This window comes from Rhopalosiphum padi, chromosome 1 (genome assembly GCF_020882245.1).
Source record: "Rhopalosiphum padi isolate XX-2018 chromosome 1, ASM2088224v1, whole genome shotgun sequence".
Classification (NCBI taxonomy): Eukaryota; Metazoa; Arthropoda; class Insecta; order Hemiptera; family Aphididae; genus Rhopalosiphum; species Rhopalosiphum padi.
The window spans coordinates 37,877,407-37,896,305 of record NC_083597.1 but is presented as its reverse complement, the minus strand read 5'-3'; the positions used below and the strand labels follow the sequence as shown (position 1 = coordinate 37,896,305).

Genomic DNA, 18,899 nt, shown 5'->3' with positions numbered 1-18,899 from the left:
CATCTTTAAATTATTAAATATCTGTTGATACTTATTGGTTTACTACACCATGATAGACTATCGAAAAGTGTCATAGAAGACGACGTTAATAAGATAATAGGTATTAGAAGAGGAAGACAAAGCTGGATGATGGAGTACATGAAGGAAATCATGATGGACATGGGGTAGAATCACAGAATAGATTAAATAGGTATATAGGTACTATATGGTCTATATGTCTATATAGAATAGCTATAATTGGAGCTAAAGGAATTGAGTAACGATGATAAAGATGCATGGAGATTAATCAAACGATTGTAGACGTAAAGAAGGAAAGACTTATAATTATAGTTATTACTTATTAGGAAATACAATACTGAGTTTTGTATACCTATCTTTTACAGATTTAAGATTCTGATTGGAGTGTTAAATGTATTGAATTTACAATAATGTTTTAATATTGATGCTACAAGTTTTCTGGATCAAATTAGGTCAAAATGAAAATTCTTAGGAATAAATGGAAATTCTTTAGCAGTAAAAATTCGACTTTTTTTTTAATAATAAAACTAATAACAATACTTAGGCTAAGTAACTTAGTAACTATGCAAAGTTAGAAGTTTAAAGCAATTTATCAGTCACTTAAATTTGCAAATATCTTGCAGTATAAAATTCACAAAATCTAATACAAGTTTCCTCATAAGTCATAAGTTTATTGAATAGAAATTAAAAATATTTAAATTATTTTTTATAATCGTTATTTGAACTGTTTGAAGTCCAAATATTCACAAAATTAAATATTCAAATGAGATTTTTCAAATTTTGTTATATAATTCAACCTACCGTATAAGCATTTATTATTAACTACTATATGATCAATAGTTATATTTAATAGTGATGGTTACTGGTTATTTGTTATAAGTTATAAAATCTATGTAATTAATATTTATATAGTAAAATAATTATTTTGTCTGAACCGTCACTTGAATGGGTCCGATTAGTAATATCATTGATTATAAATAGGTACTATTCATCATTCATCATTAAGCAGTGACTTTACTACTTTAGATTTACGTTGATGAGGTACAATAAACACTTACTGTACAGCTGAATGATTACCTACTTGCCAGTACTTGCTAACACCTAACAGTCAAATTTATATATTATAATTTATAAATTATAAGTATGGCAGATGGCAGTTCCCTGATACTATCAGTCCATAACAATAGTTTTTATTTTGTTATATAGAAGTAAATTCAATATAACATTTGAAAAATTATTCTTTTGGTACCATGCACTGATATATTATTTATATTTATTACAGGCCTGTTGATTGTTAATTTTGATAAGAGTTAAATAATTGATGGCTGATGCAAGCTAATAGAAATTTATTTTATTTTATTTAAAACCTGTGGCCTTGTCACTTTATGTTTGTGTAACAATTTTTGTTAGTTATATAAGTTAGTATATTCCTGAAATTAGTGTCCAAGTAATCTTGCGGCTTCAGAAATTATTCAAATACTATGGCAGATACTGTGGGAAAGGTGCAAAAATGAGAATACAACTGTATTGTAATATATGAAATATTAATAAGTTATGATTTAATATTTTAGGTAATTAAATGTAAGGCAGCCGTTGCTTGGGAGGCAAAGAAACCTTTAACAATTGAAGATATTGAAGTAGCGCCACCAAAGGAGAATGAGGTAAGAGTAAAAATACTTGCCACAGCTATATGTCATACTGACGCATATACCATGGATGGTAATGATCCAGAAGGAAATTTTCCTTGTATTTTGGGTCATGAAGGAGCAGGAATTGTTGAAAGTGTTGGTCCAAATGTTGAAGAATTCCAACCAGGTTGATAAATATATTATAAAACTTTTTTTCACTAATAATAATATGCTTAAATGAATTAAAATAATATTTTAGGGGATCATGTTATTCCTTTATACATTCCACAGTGTGGTGAATGTAAATTTTGTTTGTCTCCAAAAACAAATGTATGTAGTAAAATTAGACTTACCCAAGGTCAAGGTAAAATGCCGGATAATACTTCTCGTTTTACTTGTAAGGGACAATCCCTGTACCATTTTATGGGATGTTCAACGTTTAGTGAATATACTGTGGTAGCAGATATTTCATTATGCAAGGTAGGTAATACATTATTCTTATATTATTATATTGTGATTTATATAGATTAAGTCTAATTTAAATAAAACATGAGAATTAAACATTTTTTTAAATACAATTATTTATTTCATTTAATATTTAAATCATGATATTAAATATATTAAATAAATAACTTAATTTAATTATGTTTTTAGCTATAATTAAAAACTATTTTAATTTTGCGAATAGATCAATTTTTTTACTTATTATGAAAATATTGTTAATTAGTTATCATTTACTATTATTATTTATATTAATTATTTTATTTAGGTAAATTCTGTTGCATCTTTTGATAAAATTTGTCTCTTGGGATGTGGTGTTTCAACTGGATTTGGAGCAGCTCTTAACACTGCAAAAGTCGAACCAGACTCAACATGTGCCATTTTTGGCTTAGGAGCTGTAGGTTTAGCAGTCATTATGGGTTGTAAAGCCGCTGGTGCAAAGAAAATCATTGGTGTAGATATAAATGAGAGCAAATTTGAATTAGGTTCACATCATCTTCTTATCTGTTCTTTAAATCACTGTTTCTCAACTTAAGAATGTAGAGGGGTACACAAAAAAAAGCATAATGGTTGAAAAGGTGAAATTGATTTATTTAAAATCCTTTATCGCATTCTGAGCTGACACAAAAAAAGAATGTTCTGAGCTTCGATCATGATTACTACACTGATGAAGAGCTCCTGTTCACCATACACATTTATCAACAATATTTATTGTAATAATATACTTTCTACAAGTTCAGGATTACAAGTTTACTTATCATCTGTGGATCCAGATTTCAAAAAATAAACTGCTAATAAACAGCTAGTAGTGACAGGTTCAGAGGGGGGGAGGGCACATAAATGATAAAAGGTTGAGAAACATTGCTTTAGATGAAGTCACAAAATATCATTAATATTATAGGTAATATTATAATTTCCCTAACTTTTTAGCTAAATTATTTGGTGCTACTGATTTTGTAAATCCTTTGAAGTATGAAAAACCTATACAAGATGTTCTTATTGAGATGACTGATGGTGGACTTGACTATACATTTGAATGTATCGGAAATGTCAAAACAATGGTAAGTGAAATACAAAAATAATATGCTGAATTTTTTGTATTAGCCCGTCATTGGTCGCGTGGTGAGAGAATCACTCACCACGATCATATTTTTGTCACCACTGCCTTTGATCTTAGTTTATTGCCTATTAGTTATGCTCTACCTTATCAGATACTCCTCTTAATGTTAGAACTCCACAAAGAATTTTGTAATACTTAAAATTGGTGTAAAAACGGTAGCAAAAAGTGCTAAAACTGCGATTCCTGTATATGTAATACGCAAATTCAAGAATAAAACATTTTTTTTTTGTATTAACAGTTAATGCATGATTATTTAAATTTAAATGTGTAATGTATATATTTTTAAGTGTTCATTTACATAATAAATGTGTTTTGGTAGTTTAAATATGACATTTAAAGAAGGTGAGAGAATCTCTCACCACGCGACCAAAGAAATACAAAAAAAAGACGCGACCAACGACGGGTTAAAATGTAATTTTATTAATTTTACAGAGAGCTGCATTAGAAGCTTGCCATAAAGGTTGGGGTGTATCTGTAATTATTGGAGTGGCTGCTGCTGGTCAAGAAATTTCTACGAGACCTTTTCAACTTGTTACTGGACGTACATGGAAAGGAACTGCATTTGGAGGTATTTGATAATTTTGTTTACTCATCTAGATATTAAAAAGTGTAAACTGGTATATTTCATCTACTAAAACTATTTAAAATTATTGTTTCAAGGATGGAAAAGTAAAGAGAGTATTCCTGAATTAGTTTTGAAATACTTGGATAGCAAGCTCATGTTAGACGAGTTCATAAGCCATAAACTCCCATTTGCATCTATTAATGAAGGATTTGAATTATTGCACTCAGGAAAAAGGTAGTTGTTGTTATTTAAAATCAAATAATATTTATAAAATAAAAATATTGGATTTTCTATAAACATAATTACATTTTTTTTTTCAGTATTCGTACAGTTCTCGAGTTTTAGTACAGACTACAAAATACAATAAAGTAAAATAATATAAAATTTGTATTCAAATAAACATTATAATTATAAAATAAATAATAAGTTATATTTACAAATGACTCATAAATTATTGCTTTTTTTAAGTAAAACCCAAGGAACAAAAAATATACTTATTGTAATGCTACAAGTCAAAACTACATATTATTAAACATTACACTACCAAGTACCAACATACCTTTTTAACTTGTTAATTATTTATGAAAATTTAAAATGAATATCTATATTTTTTATAAATAAGTACATTGGCTGTGAGGACATTAATTATTAGGTTCAATTGTTTTAATAGTATTCTTAAGAATTTATTACTTTGTGTTAATTGGTGTTTTGAAATTACCAATAATACTTATTGTTTAATTCTTTATACTATATATCAGGGATGGGCAATTGAAAGTTATTAAAGGGCCAATTTTTAGAAAATTAAAGTTTAGCGGGCCAGAGTATAGAGAGCGAAAATAAAAGGTCATTCAAAATATGCATTTTAATTTAGCATAGATGTAGTGTAGACGATTGACTTTAAAATTGTATGATGCAATTTCAAAATATAGCGCGGGCCAGATGAAAAAGGTTTGCAGGCCGCCAGTTGCCACCCCTGCTATAGATTATTTTATTTAATTGTTCTAGCTATATATATATAAAAAAAAAAAGTTACAATAAGTTTTAAATTGTACAACATAATGATAATCAGTATAATTTGAAATAAGAATCAATTTATTGTATGGCATATTATTTCCTACATAATAGCAAGTCATACATCAAAATTTATTTTTTTTAATAGAATATTTTTTCAATGTTTTAAACTGCCAACATATTATTTCATAAACATTAGCTAATAAATGTCCAGCTATTAATCCAACTGAACATGGAATTGGCCATCGTTGCCATTCAGTTTCCCAGTCGAATGGTATTACTGCTGCACCAATGAACCCTCCTAAAATTGTTGCTCGGAAATTGTTCTTTTCAAATACTTCTACATTATTATCAAATTCAGTTTCAAAACAATCAGTCAACAGTAATGGTAATATATTTGATCCTAATTGAATGGCAGTCGGTGTAATTATGAGTGCTGTTGCGAGTAAAGAAAATACAAAAGTTTGTTCTTGTTTAGTAGTCAATGGTGCACCAAAGAGAATTGAAAATAAATATGATACACCCACTGCTAGCACAGTGGAAACTAAAAACTGAAATATCCAGAATATAGGATTGGATTTTGGCTTGATTTGATTTGTTATTCTACTGACTAGATAAGAATGACAAGCAAATTTGACAAATTCAATTATATAACATGTAACAATAATAATCGTTGAGTTGCGATCAATTAATAAATTGTAGTTTTTATCCAACAAGAGCCACACAAATAGGCCCAAATAACAAAACGAGCTGAAGCAGTGTGGTATGAGTTCCGGATCCTTATTAGCTTCAGTTTGAATGAAAGCACTTGGCGCTTTATATTCAGATGGATTCGAAGTATTGATCAATATATTAGACGATTCCATTTTTTTAATAATGTTTCGAACGTTTTTCTTAGCCATTGTTTAATAAGACTGATTAAAATTAATTTAGTACTCACAGCCAACAGTCGTGTATTACATCATAATAAATCGTATGAACTTATTCGCTCATGTTCAAAGTTCCATCGACATTTTATGGACGTCGATATAATAATATAATATAATATAATTGGTTCGTTCTGATGTTTTAATTTTTAATTCGCGGATCGGAACGGAACGCAATATATTTATCTAAACTTTTAAGGTTATGATCTATATTCTGTGCATAGAATTAATACAATACTCACAGAATATTGACTATTGAGCTTGAGTAATACAGACCCTTCCGTGCTGGAGCGCTCGGAGCCACCAAGCGGCCCAACGCCCAAGTTGACTACGGGCTACACGCCTACATGGTAAAAAAAGTTTATATCAGTATATTGTGGAAGAAAAATATTTCGACTTGGAATAAACAACAAATCATATTATCATTTATCATTGGCCGCTGAATTTAATAATTATGGGCCGCCGGTTGCACTAAACTATAAAAACTAAAACTAGTAAAACTACTAAAACTATATTATATTAATTCAATAAATAGGTATTGGTCCAATAAATTGAGTTATTGAATCGATAAAAATTCAAATACATTGCACAAAGCCATAATACCTTATTGAATCAATAAGTTATCGACCGTTAGTCACTATTGATTCATTTGATTCATTAATTTATATGGCCGATTTTGGTCCAATAAGTTTTATCGGTTGAATAAAATAAAATAAATGAAAGTTTATCAACATAATAATGAGATATTATTTTCGAATAAAATGTCAATTTGCATATAATTTTATATTTAAAAATATAATATCCAAGTATAATATAATATCATAAAGATAAATAATGGTACTGATATCGTTAATCTCTTTGCTGAATATTTTTCAGATGCCTATTCTAATGTACAAGTCACTGCCACTTAATTCTTCTTCTCTAAATATAAATAAAATAAATCTATTGGTCGGTTGGTATACGTAAACCGTCTGTGTTTCTTTATTACTGTAAATTTATCTTAACTTCAGTCTTAACTAATATCTTTAATTTATCTCAAAAAAAAATTTTTAAAATTAATAGCCTTAAATCTTAATACTAGAGATCAAAAACCTTTTTATCCACTTTTCTCAACTAAAAATTATATCTTGAACTCTCCTGCTAACCTTCTTATGGCTGCAAGTAGTACTTTCGTCTTTGATTATATTTGAGAAAGTATTATTATTTTTTAACTATACTCAATTTGTTTTCTATATTTACTTTTAAATTTTATTATTATATTCAATCTCCAATTTCTAATTATGTAATAACTATGTATTATTTTTCACACTCAATGATAATATTATTATGTTTTAGGAATCACGTCCGTTTATATTAAATAAATAAATAATAAAATAAACAATGATTTGTGCAACGATTTTTAATATTTATCCATCAATAAAATATTTTATTAAACCAATAAAACTTATGGAGCTAATAAATTAATGGATCAATAAAATAAATATTGGATGTTTTTTTGTAACCGCCAACCGCGCCCAACCGGTCATATATATTTTTATTTTACATTTAATAATCTTAATTATGTTACTTATTGATAGACTAATTTTTGCCATTTACTATGAAAAATACATATATTTCATGCATAGGCGTAAATTTGGGGAGGGTACTTAGGGGGCTGAGCCCACATAATTTCAAAACGTAATTTCTAATCAGGTATGTGTTATGTGAACATTTAAGCTTCATGTATGAATTTTGTAGGTATTGTAAATTTACTTTTGGAGAAATAAAATGATTTAAGTCATATATTTCTAGTATTTACGACAAAATAAACATGGTCAGAATAAAAGCCGTATTAATCATGAGTTTAAATATGCATAAATATCTTTGAACATTGGTATAACACTAACCACAAGTACAGCAGTACGTAAAATAAAAAAAATTAAGCATGTAAATAAGTACTAAAACAATTGTGTACCTACTTATAATAAAATATCTGAGTGAAAATGATTTATATTAGCAAATTAATAAAGCGCAGACCAAGTACTATCTTTCTATTGTTATCTATTTTGAATTCTTCTGGTAATTTGGCTACTATTGAATCTCTAACTGCCAAGAACGAGCTTTGTGCTTATTTAATTCTTTATTTATATTTAGAATAAAATTGAATAATTCTGTATATGGGTGATATGGCGTTAGTTTTATTTTGTTATCCAGGCATAGACTCAAAGGTACTAAGTTAAATTTAAAAGTGATTATAAGTAATAGTTATTTTTTAATATCCATAATAAAATACTGTCATATAAACCTTCATTCAAAAATTGTAGTGCTATTCTAAAATATCTGAATATTTAATGGAAGTACCTAGTCCCTTTTCAACTTTCAAATCAAACTCTGTAGGTAATCTTTATATACTGCCTAAAGAGCAAGAGAAACTTATAAATGTAATATAACAGAAATATATCAATAATAAAACGCAAGTTTTCAGCAATTGAAGAAACTCCAAGATAATGTGTTTAAACGATTTTAGGATTATTGGTGTACTTAATTATATAAAATCAAAACAATATTACTTAAGAAATAAACATACTAAATATAATTTGGAAAATACAAACATTTATAATTATTAAATATACTATAACACATTACATAATATGCTACTTAGAGGTGAAATATTAATAAACTGCACAATACTAAATAGCCAAATTCTAATTAATAAAAAAAATATTATATTTTTGTAATTCATCATTATGAGCCAAATTATTTCTTCCCACCTTGAAATATTAAGCAGCTACTAGAAAATTCCTTTTACCTACTTCTACTAGAGATAAAATCAGTAACGGACTGGGAGAAAACAGCCCGGGAAAATCATAATTATATATATATATATAATTATTAAATGCTTTTGTAAACACAATTTAGCTTTTAAATTTTAAATTTTTAATTAATTGATATAAAACAAAATAAAATAAATTACTATTTGAGATTCTATTTTTAAATTTGTTACAATAAATTGTCAACAAGCATGGACTGGCCGAACACAAGCCGGTCTCGCATTTTAAAATAATCAGAAATCTAGGTTTTTATGTTTAATAATATTACATACTTATTACTTATTAGGTAATATTTTAATTTATAATTTCAGAATAATAATATTAATAAATATATATTTTATACGAGCAGTGGCCCATCGGGAAATTTCCTGGTATTCCGGTCGTAAAGTCTGCCACTGAATAAAATAGTGTCTGAGAATTAGCAATCCTGACCAATCTCTTCCAACACATACAATTATCTTACCGAAAAATTCAATTACTAGAACTGTCACTATAATGAAAAAAAATATAAATATTAAAATTAATAGTTAATACTATGTCCATATATAATAATAACCTCATAAGTATTCTAATCGATAATAAAATAAAATAAATACAGTTGACTAATAAAAATAACTAGTACACAAACGTATATTATTATAAATATCAAATTTAATTTTTAATGAGTTAATTATCTTCTATGGCATGGAAATCAAATTGCCAAATACTTTTTATTGCTGCAATACAGCATTCCTTTTTGGCTGCTTTTTTTGTCGATCCTATAAAATATAATAGTTAGACATTAATTGAAATTTTTTTTATACATAAATACCTACTAAACCAACCAAAATTTGTTATATACATTTTTATTTGGATTAACTATTTTGTCAATACATAAAATTAAAACTAATATTAGGCTTTTATTTATGTTATATATGATAAAATGATTATATAAAAAAATCATATGAGAGTTTACATTAAATGGAATTTTTAAATCATTTACAAATAAAATATATAATGTAATATGTTACAAAAAATATTACCTTGTCCAGTGAATGGTACATCGTCTATTACACAGTTTACTTGAAAAAAAAAATTAGTTTTTGAACTAATTATTGTTTCAACAAATTTTACACCAGGCTTCATTTGATTTATTAACTGTATTGGATTACAGTTTTTCGGGTTTTCAGGAAACTTTCTCATGGCTCCAGTCTAAAATAAAAGGGGTTAGGTTAAAAATTATAATATAATGCATGTATACATTTAAAAGCCAAGGTAACAAAATATGAAATTGAATTAGTATTAAATTTCTTATTACGCGAGTAATAAAGGGAATAAAATAAGAAATAAAATTTAATTTAATTTATCTATAAAGATACTGCATATTGTTATTAAATTTTCAACCTTAAGAGGACACAACACCCGTTTAAATTGTCACAGTCTTATAATTGCGCAACATAATCAATTTACGCTCAGCAGATCACGTTTAGCTCCGTCAGTTAAAAAATTAGAGTGCGATCGATCCATTATAAAACTTGATGGTAAAAACATTATTTTTGTATTTGAATTTTAGATTTTAATAATTATTTAGTTTTTAAGTGAGCTATGAGCATTTTTTAATTTACACTATATTATATACATATAACATGCTAAAAACTAACATATAAACACAGATAATGTTTTTACCATCAAGTTTCATAATAGGTCGATTCACTATAATTTTTAATCTAATGGAGCTAAACGTGATCTTCTGAGCATAAATTTGCTATGTTGCACACTTGTAAGATGGAGACAACACATGCAGGTGTGATGCCCTCTAATAGTTTGAGTTTAACAATTAGGCTATAGATACTATGTATACCCTGGAAAAAGATTACAAAAAACCATTCTCAGAACTGTATGTATTACAAATATTGAAGAACCAATGGTATAACAAATTAATATTCTTATAATAATAATTAAAAAAAAATCAATAAAAGTCCTAATTTTAACATAACTATATTACATGACTTTCTATTCCAGCAAATTCAAAATCAATCAATTTGTATTAATTACTGTTAGTTTAGAATAAATTGTAAATGGTAAAGGTAAATTATAATAATTATTCACCTTAGGTTGTGATTTGATAACATTTGGTTCTTCTTGTACATAATTAGCTTTTGTAACAACAGGCTGTAGTTCCCATTGATTTATTAAGTTATGCATAGCTAATGAAGCAAAATGTGGCCATGGGAAATCTTCCTGTGGTGGTCCTTTAGGTTTTGATACTGAACTATTTTCTCCAATTTCCATCTCAACTTCCATCGGCAATTCTTCTTTTTTTTCTAATAAAATATATGACAGTATTTATATATATATCAATATATCTATACTAATATATAAAATGATAGCATTTGTTTGTATGTTCAGAATAAACTCCTAAACAACTTATTCAATTGTCGTGCAGTTTTTTTTTAAATTAAAGAGGACATCACAGAATGACATAAGCATAAATTTAGTCCGATAAAATTAATAAATATTAAATAATTTGTTATTATTAATTAAAATAAACGTATAAATTGTATACCTAAATATATTATTACGGCGGCCCGCGGGTTTCCAGCTACCTGTAACCTGACCTTTTTTCTTGTGTGTGTGTTTTATTGGCGAATAGCTATGAATATAATTGTTCCGAAAGTAAAATACTTTCCATAGTCCATACCATGTTTTTTCAATAATTTTATTATCATAGGTTTATATATTAGGTACTAATATTGTTATATATTATACTAGAGTGTCTGTTTAGTTAGAAAAAACCACTTGAAGAGACGAGTTTGTTGATAAATGTCAGTGGCGGCTCAAGGCATGGGCGCCTCCAGAATAGGAGCGCAGGAAGCGCATTTGTAGGTGCTCAAAAAATTGTAAAAACTTATGTTTTAGTAAAAATTTTTTTTAAATAATAACGGTGTGTAATAATTACATTTCTTTATAATAATGAATTGTTATATATATTTAAGCTATATTTTTAAGGGCGCCATAATATCTTGGGCCGGCACTGTATAATGTTTCGCTTATACTAAAAATTAAAATGTTAGTATGGAATTAGTTATTACAAATTTATTAATCTATACTAATACATAAACCGATAGCGTTTGTTTGTATGTTTGGGATAAACTCCGAAACGACTTATTCAATCGTCGAACAGTTTTTTTTTAAATTAAAGAGGACATCACAGAAAATGATACATAAGCATAAATTTAGTCCGATAAAGTTAATAAATAATTATTATTAATTAAAATTTTGAGCGGAGCTGAGACGGGTATGCTAGTATATATATATATTATATAAACAATATTAAAAGTTAACTAATTCAATACTTTTAACTTACCAGATCGTTCACTTATTTTTTTTGCTAACATAATGCGCAAGAAGTTTTCACATGCCTTTTGTTTGGCTTGAGTCTTGGAAATATGATTTCCAGAATACATTTGACCATCAACCTACATATTTTTAAAGTATAATTATTAATTATTACATTATTTCATAAGAAACAAAATCAAATTATTTAATTCAATTATATCTTACCTCGAGTGTAGCAGTATAACTCGTAACATTATGAAGTGGGTGCTCTTGTAAGTGAATTGGTACATCTTTGAACAACTCAGAAAATACCATTAATGGACTTTTGGGTGATACTAAGCGACGCATTCTAGCATTCACTCGCTTTTTCCGTTCTTCCTTATTAATCTCTATTATGAAAATAAATTAGGAAATTTAAAACAATCAATTAATAAAAATAACAATAATTTAATTTAAAAAGCATTGACATACTACGTTTGACTGGCCATTTTACTTCAGACTTCTCATTAATTGATTTTTCATCTTCAAGTTTTATCTGTTTATTCTATAATATAGCCAATGAGACAACATAAACAATATTTATAAACATGGCGAAGAAGTATTTTCAGTTTGCGCAGACAATACATCGAAACAGTTTAGCATAAATAATAAAAATAATAATAATATTTTAATTGTATTATAACTAATATTGTCATTATTATTATAATTATTATTGTTGTTATAAAAGGGCAGTGTTTGATCTGCCGGTCTATGTAATTACAAAAAAAGCTATGACACAATCCATCACAAATGATGACAAAATACCACTGACTTGGACTGTAAATAAACACAAAATTTGTGTAGATTTACAGAATCCTCCTGGTTAGATGATATAATAAATATGGCATCAAATTAATGGTTGGGTTTACAAGTTGCCAATCAGGATACATCAAAACTTTAAAATAATTTAATATTGGTAATTAAATAAAAAAGATAGAATTAATTTGTTGATTAATAACCATTAATTGAAAACTCGAAATGTGTTTTCTTTCAAATAATTTATTATATCAATATTAATCATGCTGGAAATTTTATATTGATAAAAAAATAATAAGTATTATTGGCAACAAGTAATAGCTTCAACCATACTGAATTTACAACACCGCAACAAATTTTAAGCTTAGCTGTCTCTCGTTTATGCGAGACACCCCAGGAATAATATTTGCAATCTTTAATCCAAAAATGATATGGATTGATCAAATCTGCACTACGACTGAAACCACTCTGAAATAGATGTACTATAAGTTTATAATATATGCGGGAAACATAAAATCTGTCAGAATACATAGACATGTTCTTTTGAAATGTAAATAATTAGTTTAAATCAATGTACATAAATGATGGTTTGGTGTCATATTTAAATAATCTTTGAGTTTTTAATACATAAATGTAATTAGTATTCATTAAAAAAAATATTGCTCAAGGCTATAGCAAATAAATTTGTAAATAAGTTTTTAAAACTAGAGATAATAGTGATTTGTTGTACAAATATAAATATGTATATGTGTTCATTGAAAAGGTTAAATGTAAAATACATAACTATGTACCTGATAATCTTGAATTGTAGACAATTGAGTAACCGAAGTATTTGGTATTGGAGTTTCAGCCACTGGATTGGGACAAGGTGATTGTGATGGTAAATCATGTAAAGGCAAAGGTTGTTGATTTTTCATTGGACTAGCTGATTTCTAAAAATGAAAGAAAATTTAGTTACTATATTAATATTATTATCATAAAGGTAATTTTTATAGCTAGAAAAGAAAATTATAATTAATAAATACCAGCCGAGATAGCAGTTAACTGAGTATCAATTATATTAATAAAAATATAATAAATTTCAATTTCAATTATCATTTAGAAAATTAGACTATTAAATTTATTAAGAATATTTAAGTTGAATAAATAAAAATAAAGTTAGTTAATTTATATAAATTAGTCGAGTACTTGAGTCTTCCACAGACTGACATAACATTTATTATTATTAAGAGGACACATCACTCACGTGACTTAAGTATTCAAAACAGTAAAGAAGCAGCTAATAAATTCTCAATACTATTAAAGTTAATGATAATTGATAACTAATTATCTTTTGAATTATTTTCTAAATATTTTTATCAGAAAGTAAAATTTGGTGTGAATATACTTCATTAGGTAAAATTTATTTTTTATATACCTATTTAAAAAGTAAATATATTAACTAGTTATATTGTTCATGTAATTGGTACTTATTTTACAGAAGTCAAAATGTAGCAAAAAATTTTTTAAATAAATTGCAAAAAGATACATTCAATGATTTTATAATATACCGGCATCATAAACAATAATCCTATATATAAATATTTGACCATTTACCTATTTTAAAATTTAGATTTCATAAACTAATTAAAAATAGGCTCATTTAAATTTTAAAAATTACATATTATTATATATAAATTAAAAAGACTAAGAGATTAATATTGTATGTATCTAAATCAATAAGTATAGACACTTAATATTAAATGACAATTATTGATGATATAATTGAAACTAATTTTAAAAAAACCAAGCTTACTGGTGTTGTTATACAATTCGACCCAAGAGACATAGCTTGCTGTTGTTGTAATGGTGGTTGTTGTTGTCTGAAAGTTTCGATCTTTCTGATATACGGGTTACCGTGACTATTGCCACCTAAAAAATAATTGTGTAATTAGTAAGAATTAAAATCAAATCAAATCATCATTACACAAGTATATTATTTACCAATTTCTGCACAAATTATAAAATAAGAATTTATAAATAAAATAAGGTGTACCAACAATTTTTAAGGTATTGACTTATTTTACTCAGCTGTAAATACACAATTGTCATATTTTACTTAATCAACCTTATAAATTATAATAAATCGGAGCCTTAGACTTTAGCAGTGGTGGCTATAGTAGTGACCAAACAAACATAGTTAGTGACACATTATTTAAAAACAAATAATTTTACTCACCATTTTTACTTTTAATAATTAAAATACTTATCGCTTGTATTCATTTAATGATATAATTAAAGACAAAAAATTCCAATTCTATTGTGTTGATACGTTACTAAAATAAAATGTTTCTATTAACCACCAACCACATATTTGTTTGGCCACAAATTTGGTTTTGCACTCACCACTATAGTTATTAATTTCTAAGTTCCTCGAGGAACAATTTCTTAATCAAGTTACTGGTAGAAAATAATAGCTTTATAATTTACTATTATAAATTTCAATAACTGTATATAAACAATAATTTTCAAATTAATAATTAACTAATCTTACATGCTAAATACTAAATAGTAATATGATTTTATTCTAAGATTATAGTTACTACATTGTGTTTTTTTGTTTTGACATACCGGTTTTGTTTAATGATTTAATTCGATACATTGTGTAACACACTGCGTAAAGATAGAAAAAATGAAATCTATTTTTGGTTGATAATGATAACTTATTAAGTCAAAATTAAGAATTTGTTTTAATTAAGTCAATTACTTCTGTTTTACCATAAATATAATTTATGAATATTCAATATTGAAAAAATAAACAAGAATAGTTTTATATTTAATTAATCGTCATGACAAACTGTGTAATGGAAATTATAAAATAAAATATTAAATTAATTCATACTACAAAGTATTAAACTTGTCATTGGTTGATGGTTAACAAATAAAATTACTGAAAAATTGTAAAAAAAAAATTATGAGATTTAGGTATTATTTCAATAATTAGCAATCATACCTAATAAATCTAAAAATGGTTAGTTATCTTTACCACCAAAGTATAACATTTAATGATTTTTTTTAAATTAAAGAACCAAGGTAGGTACTTTATATTTAAATGTTTTAAAAACTATGATACAGTGAAGTTATCCATTTATGAAGTTTAAATAATTATTTTGTTTTCTTATATTGAGTAAAAAGTTAATTTGAGAAAAGTTCAAATGAATACTTTTTTAAAAATACCTATAATAATTATAAGTATTTATCGCATAAATATATTTAATAACCAATTGATTTTTTAGACTTCTACTTTAAGTGTTTGGTACAATCATTGAATCATGTTTTGAATCATGTTAAATAGGCGACAGTGCATAAATAACACTTATACCTTACCCTACTTGACTAATGTTTCTAACTTTTCAAAACATATTTTATGGTGAATTTGTAATTTAAAACTGTTTTATTTTTAAGACTAAAAACAAGTGTAATGTAACAAGTGTATTCAAATAAGTATTACTTCCAAGAGCAACATCAATTAATGTGTCGACTAAATAATATCATTAAAATATAATTGGTCACATTTATGATAATATATCTAACTAGATATATCCAAATTAAAATAAGTAAAATATTGTAGTCCATAAAATCAATATGTAAGTGGCATATCACATATAATTTGAATACTTGCAGGTATTTAATTCAACACAACACATTGTATTCAGAATCTTATATATGAATTAGGAATAATTTCTAATTGATTACAAATGTTTTGCATGTGACAAGTACACACTTGCCTACCCATTGATAAGTAACATTGAACATCTAGATTTGTTTATAATTGACTGGAGCTTGTAAGTTCATAAAATTGAATACCAATGTTGTTAAGTTGTATTATATTACAAAATACTGGATAAAATGCATCTTTGTTTAAGGTGACAATATTAAATAGGTACTTAATATGTAATTTTATTTAGTATATAATGCATATTTTGGATAATTGACATATTGCGTGTTTTTATGAAAGCTGGCAAAGAGTATTTATTATACAAAAATGGACACACTACTTTATCAAGCTATACAAATTGTAGTATAGTTCACAAGGTCTAAATCCTATAGAAATCTTCAATCTGATGGTTAGCAATTAAATGATGATCAAAAATAAATCATACTTTCTATCGTTAAGGGATATTATAAAATTCTCCTTAAAAAGGTTGAAAATCGGACACTTTGTTGTGGTTATATAAAAATAACAATTTATTAATATTTAAAACTAGTTTGGTTCCTTGTTAACATATGTGTATTATTAATCTAGCAATTTATTGGGTTTAAAAGTTAACATGTATAATCCAAGAAATTAGGTACCTACATCGGCTACATCATATTATGCAATAATAATTAATAATAATAATAATATTAATAAAATAGAATATTATCAAAAAAAAAAAAATCTTTTATAAATTTGTGAACTTCAAATTTAATTTATATTTAGGAGTTATTATTACATGTTTCAACAAATTTAAGATTTAAATAGTGCACTAACTAAAGATCCTTAGCAATTACTGACTAGAAACAACAATATTGAAGTGATTACAACAGAAAAAAAATCGCTTTAGTTGTAGATTTTATGTGGTCACGACATTACACGGGAGTGGCGTCCGTGTCTAGGGTCAAACAATAAAAATATGTAAGAAAAATCGATTTTCCATACTTGAACTTCTAGTGTTATACATGGCCTATTTTCCGCCACGACGATATTATAAACGACGATCTTGCGAGTTGTCTGAGTAGAGCCCACGTCACTGAAGATTGCGAACGCCGAGGTCTAGGCCGGATTGAACAATATATACTTGCACTATAGATGAGCTACGAACGGACCGTAGGCGTCTAAGGACTTACTTTAAGCAAACTACCCATCATGTGGATTATCAAAAGACACAGTTTTTTAATTTAAAATAAAAATATGAATAATCTGATTCAAAAATATATCACTGGTTTTTATTATTAAACGCGCAACTATAAATATAATGTTTTCCGTATGGAATGCAAATAGTTGTTTCCGATATATTTTTTTAATACAAATATTATATTATTATAATATTAAATGTATTATATTATATTGGTTGGCCGGCGCAAAGTACAGGCAATTCGGGTACATTGTGGCGTAGGAGGTGACCAATGACTATGCTGTCGAAGTGGTCCTTCCGTGTTAAAAATATAATATGATATATTTTTTTTTAACGTGTATGTTAATTAATATAACGAGATAAATATATATATTTAAGTAGTACCAACTATAGATTTGTAAGTGGTAACTCATAATATTATTACATGACATTATATATATATATACACATTAATTTTTTAAACGGATTTGATACTTTAATTGTTTTTTATTATTTAAATGTTTAAAACATTGAACATATTTTGAGACTTAAATGATAAAAGTAATATCACCACTGTGCACTGTGTATTTTATTTTACTAAATTAAAGGGTTTTATTGTATACCTATTACATGATAGACGAAAAAAATGTTCATAGCAAAATATTACTTTACACCTTACGTATATATTTATCATGGTCACAGTTGTCAGTTATAAAAATAATCCTTTAAATTTTATTCTTGACGTTAATATATTAATTATATTATAGTAAATGTAAATCTATATGATTTAAATATGAGTATCTTACTTAATCGTATAATCAAATATAATACTTATTTTGACACATTTATAGCATATTATTTTAATTTTTTTTTTGTGTTTAATTATAATTTATTATAAATTTGAGGTTGACATCAACAGTATTAGAAAATTTGTGTAAAATTAAATTAAAAGTTGAGACGATACAATAATATATACGACGATAGGTCTTCAATTCCAAATAAAAAACAACAGTCTGATTTATCCATGTACATATTAAATTCATAACTTTTAATATTATTTAGTGTAGACTGTAAGTATTATCAAATGAAAAAAATAATTTTTGAGAAATGCATGTACAGATATCTGTTATGAATTTCAGCGATGACTGATGAGCTTAGTAAATGCGTATACAATAGAGATTATAATAACATATTATACGTATTATACATTATATTATAGTTATTCATTCATAATATTTTGTGTTTCTTTCTCGAAACGATAATATTATACATATAGCGAGGTTATGGATTAATAAAAATAAATAGACGGCTTTATGGTAGGCGAAAAGAACGAATTGATTTTTGAATGTAT

At 26.2% G+C, this 18,899-nt stretch overlaps 3 protein-coding genes across 3 annotated transcripts; 1 reads left to right on the top strand and 2 right to left on the bottom strand.

The window, feature by feature from the left end:
- The first annotated feature begins 1,312 nt into the window (after positions 1 to 1,312).
- On the top strand, positions 1,313 to 4,272 carry LOC132931770 (alcohol dehydrogenase class-3). The gene is made up of 8 exons (XM_060997757.1): positions 1,313 to 1,520; positions 1,590 to 1,833; positions 1,906 to 2,126; positions 2,416 to 2,632; positions 3,078 to 3,208; positions 3,700 to 3,835; positions 3,928 to 4,066; positions 4,153 to 4,272. The coding sequence occupies exons 1-8, from the start codon at positions 1,500 to 1,502 to the stop codon at positions 4,175 to 4,177; spliced, it is 1,134 nt and encodes a 377-aa protein (XP_060853740.1). The 5' UTR covers positions 1,313 to 1,499; the 3' UTR covers positions 4,178 to 4,272.
- Positions 4,273 to 4,903: 631 nt separating this feature from the next.
- LOC132931771 (phosphatidylinositol-glycan biosynthesis class F protein) lies at positions 4,904 to 6,098 on the bottom strand. The gene has a single exon (XM_060997758.1). The coding sequence runs from the start codon at positions 5,743 to 5,745 to the stop codon at positions 4,969 to 4,971; it is 777 nt and encodes a 258-aa protein (XP_060853741.1). The 5' UTR covers positions 5,746 to 6,098; the 3' UTR covers positions 4,904 to 4,968.
- A 3,025-nt stretch (positions 6,099 to 9,123) lies between these two features.
- On the bottom strand, positions 9,124 to 17,569 carry LOC132924070 (uncharacterized). Its single transcript, XM_060988153.1, has 9 exons — positions 17,374 to 17,569; positions 14,488 to 14,603; positions 13,484 to 13,624; positions 12,369 to 12,441; positions 12,123 to 12,286; positions 11,926 to 12,037; positions 10,668 to 10,882; positions 9,602 to 9,770; positions 9,124 to 9,337 (listed from the first exon to the last, which is right to left on the bottom strand). Exons 1-9 carry the CDS (start codon positions 17,393 to 17,395, stop codon positions 9,246 to 9,248), a joined length of 1,104 nt encoding a protein of 367 aa, XP_060844136.1. The 5' UTR covers positions 17,396 to 17,569; the 3' UTR covers positions 9,124 to 9,245.
- Positions 17,570 to 18,899: the final 1,330 nt, after the last annotated feature.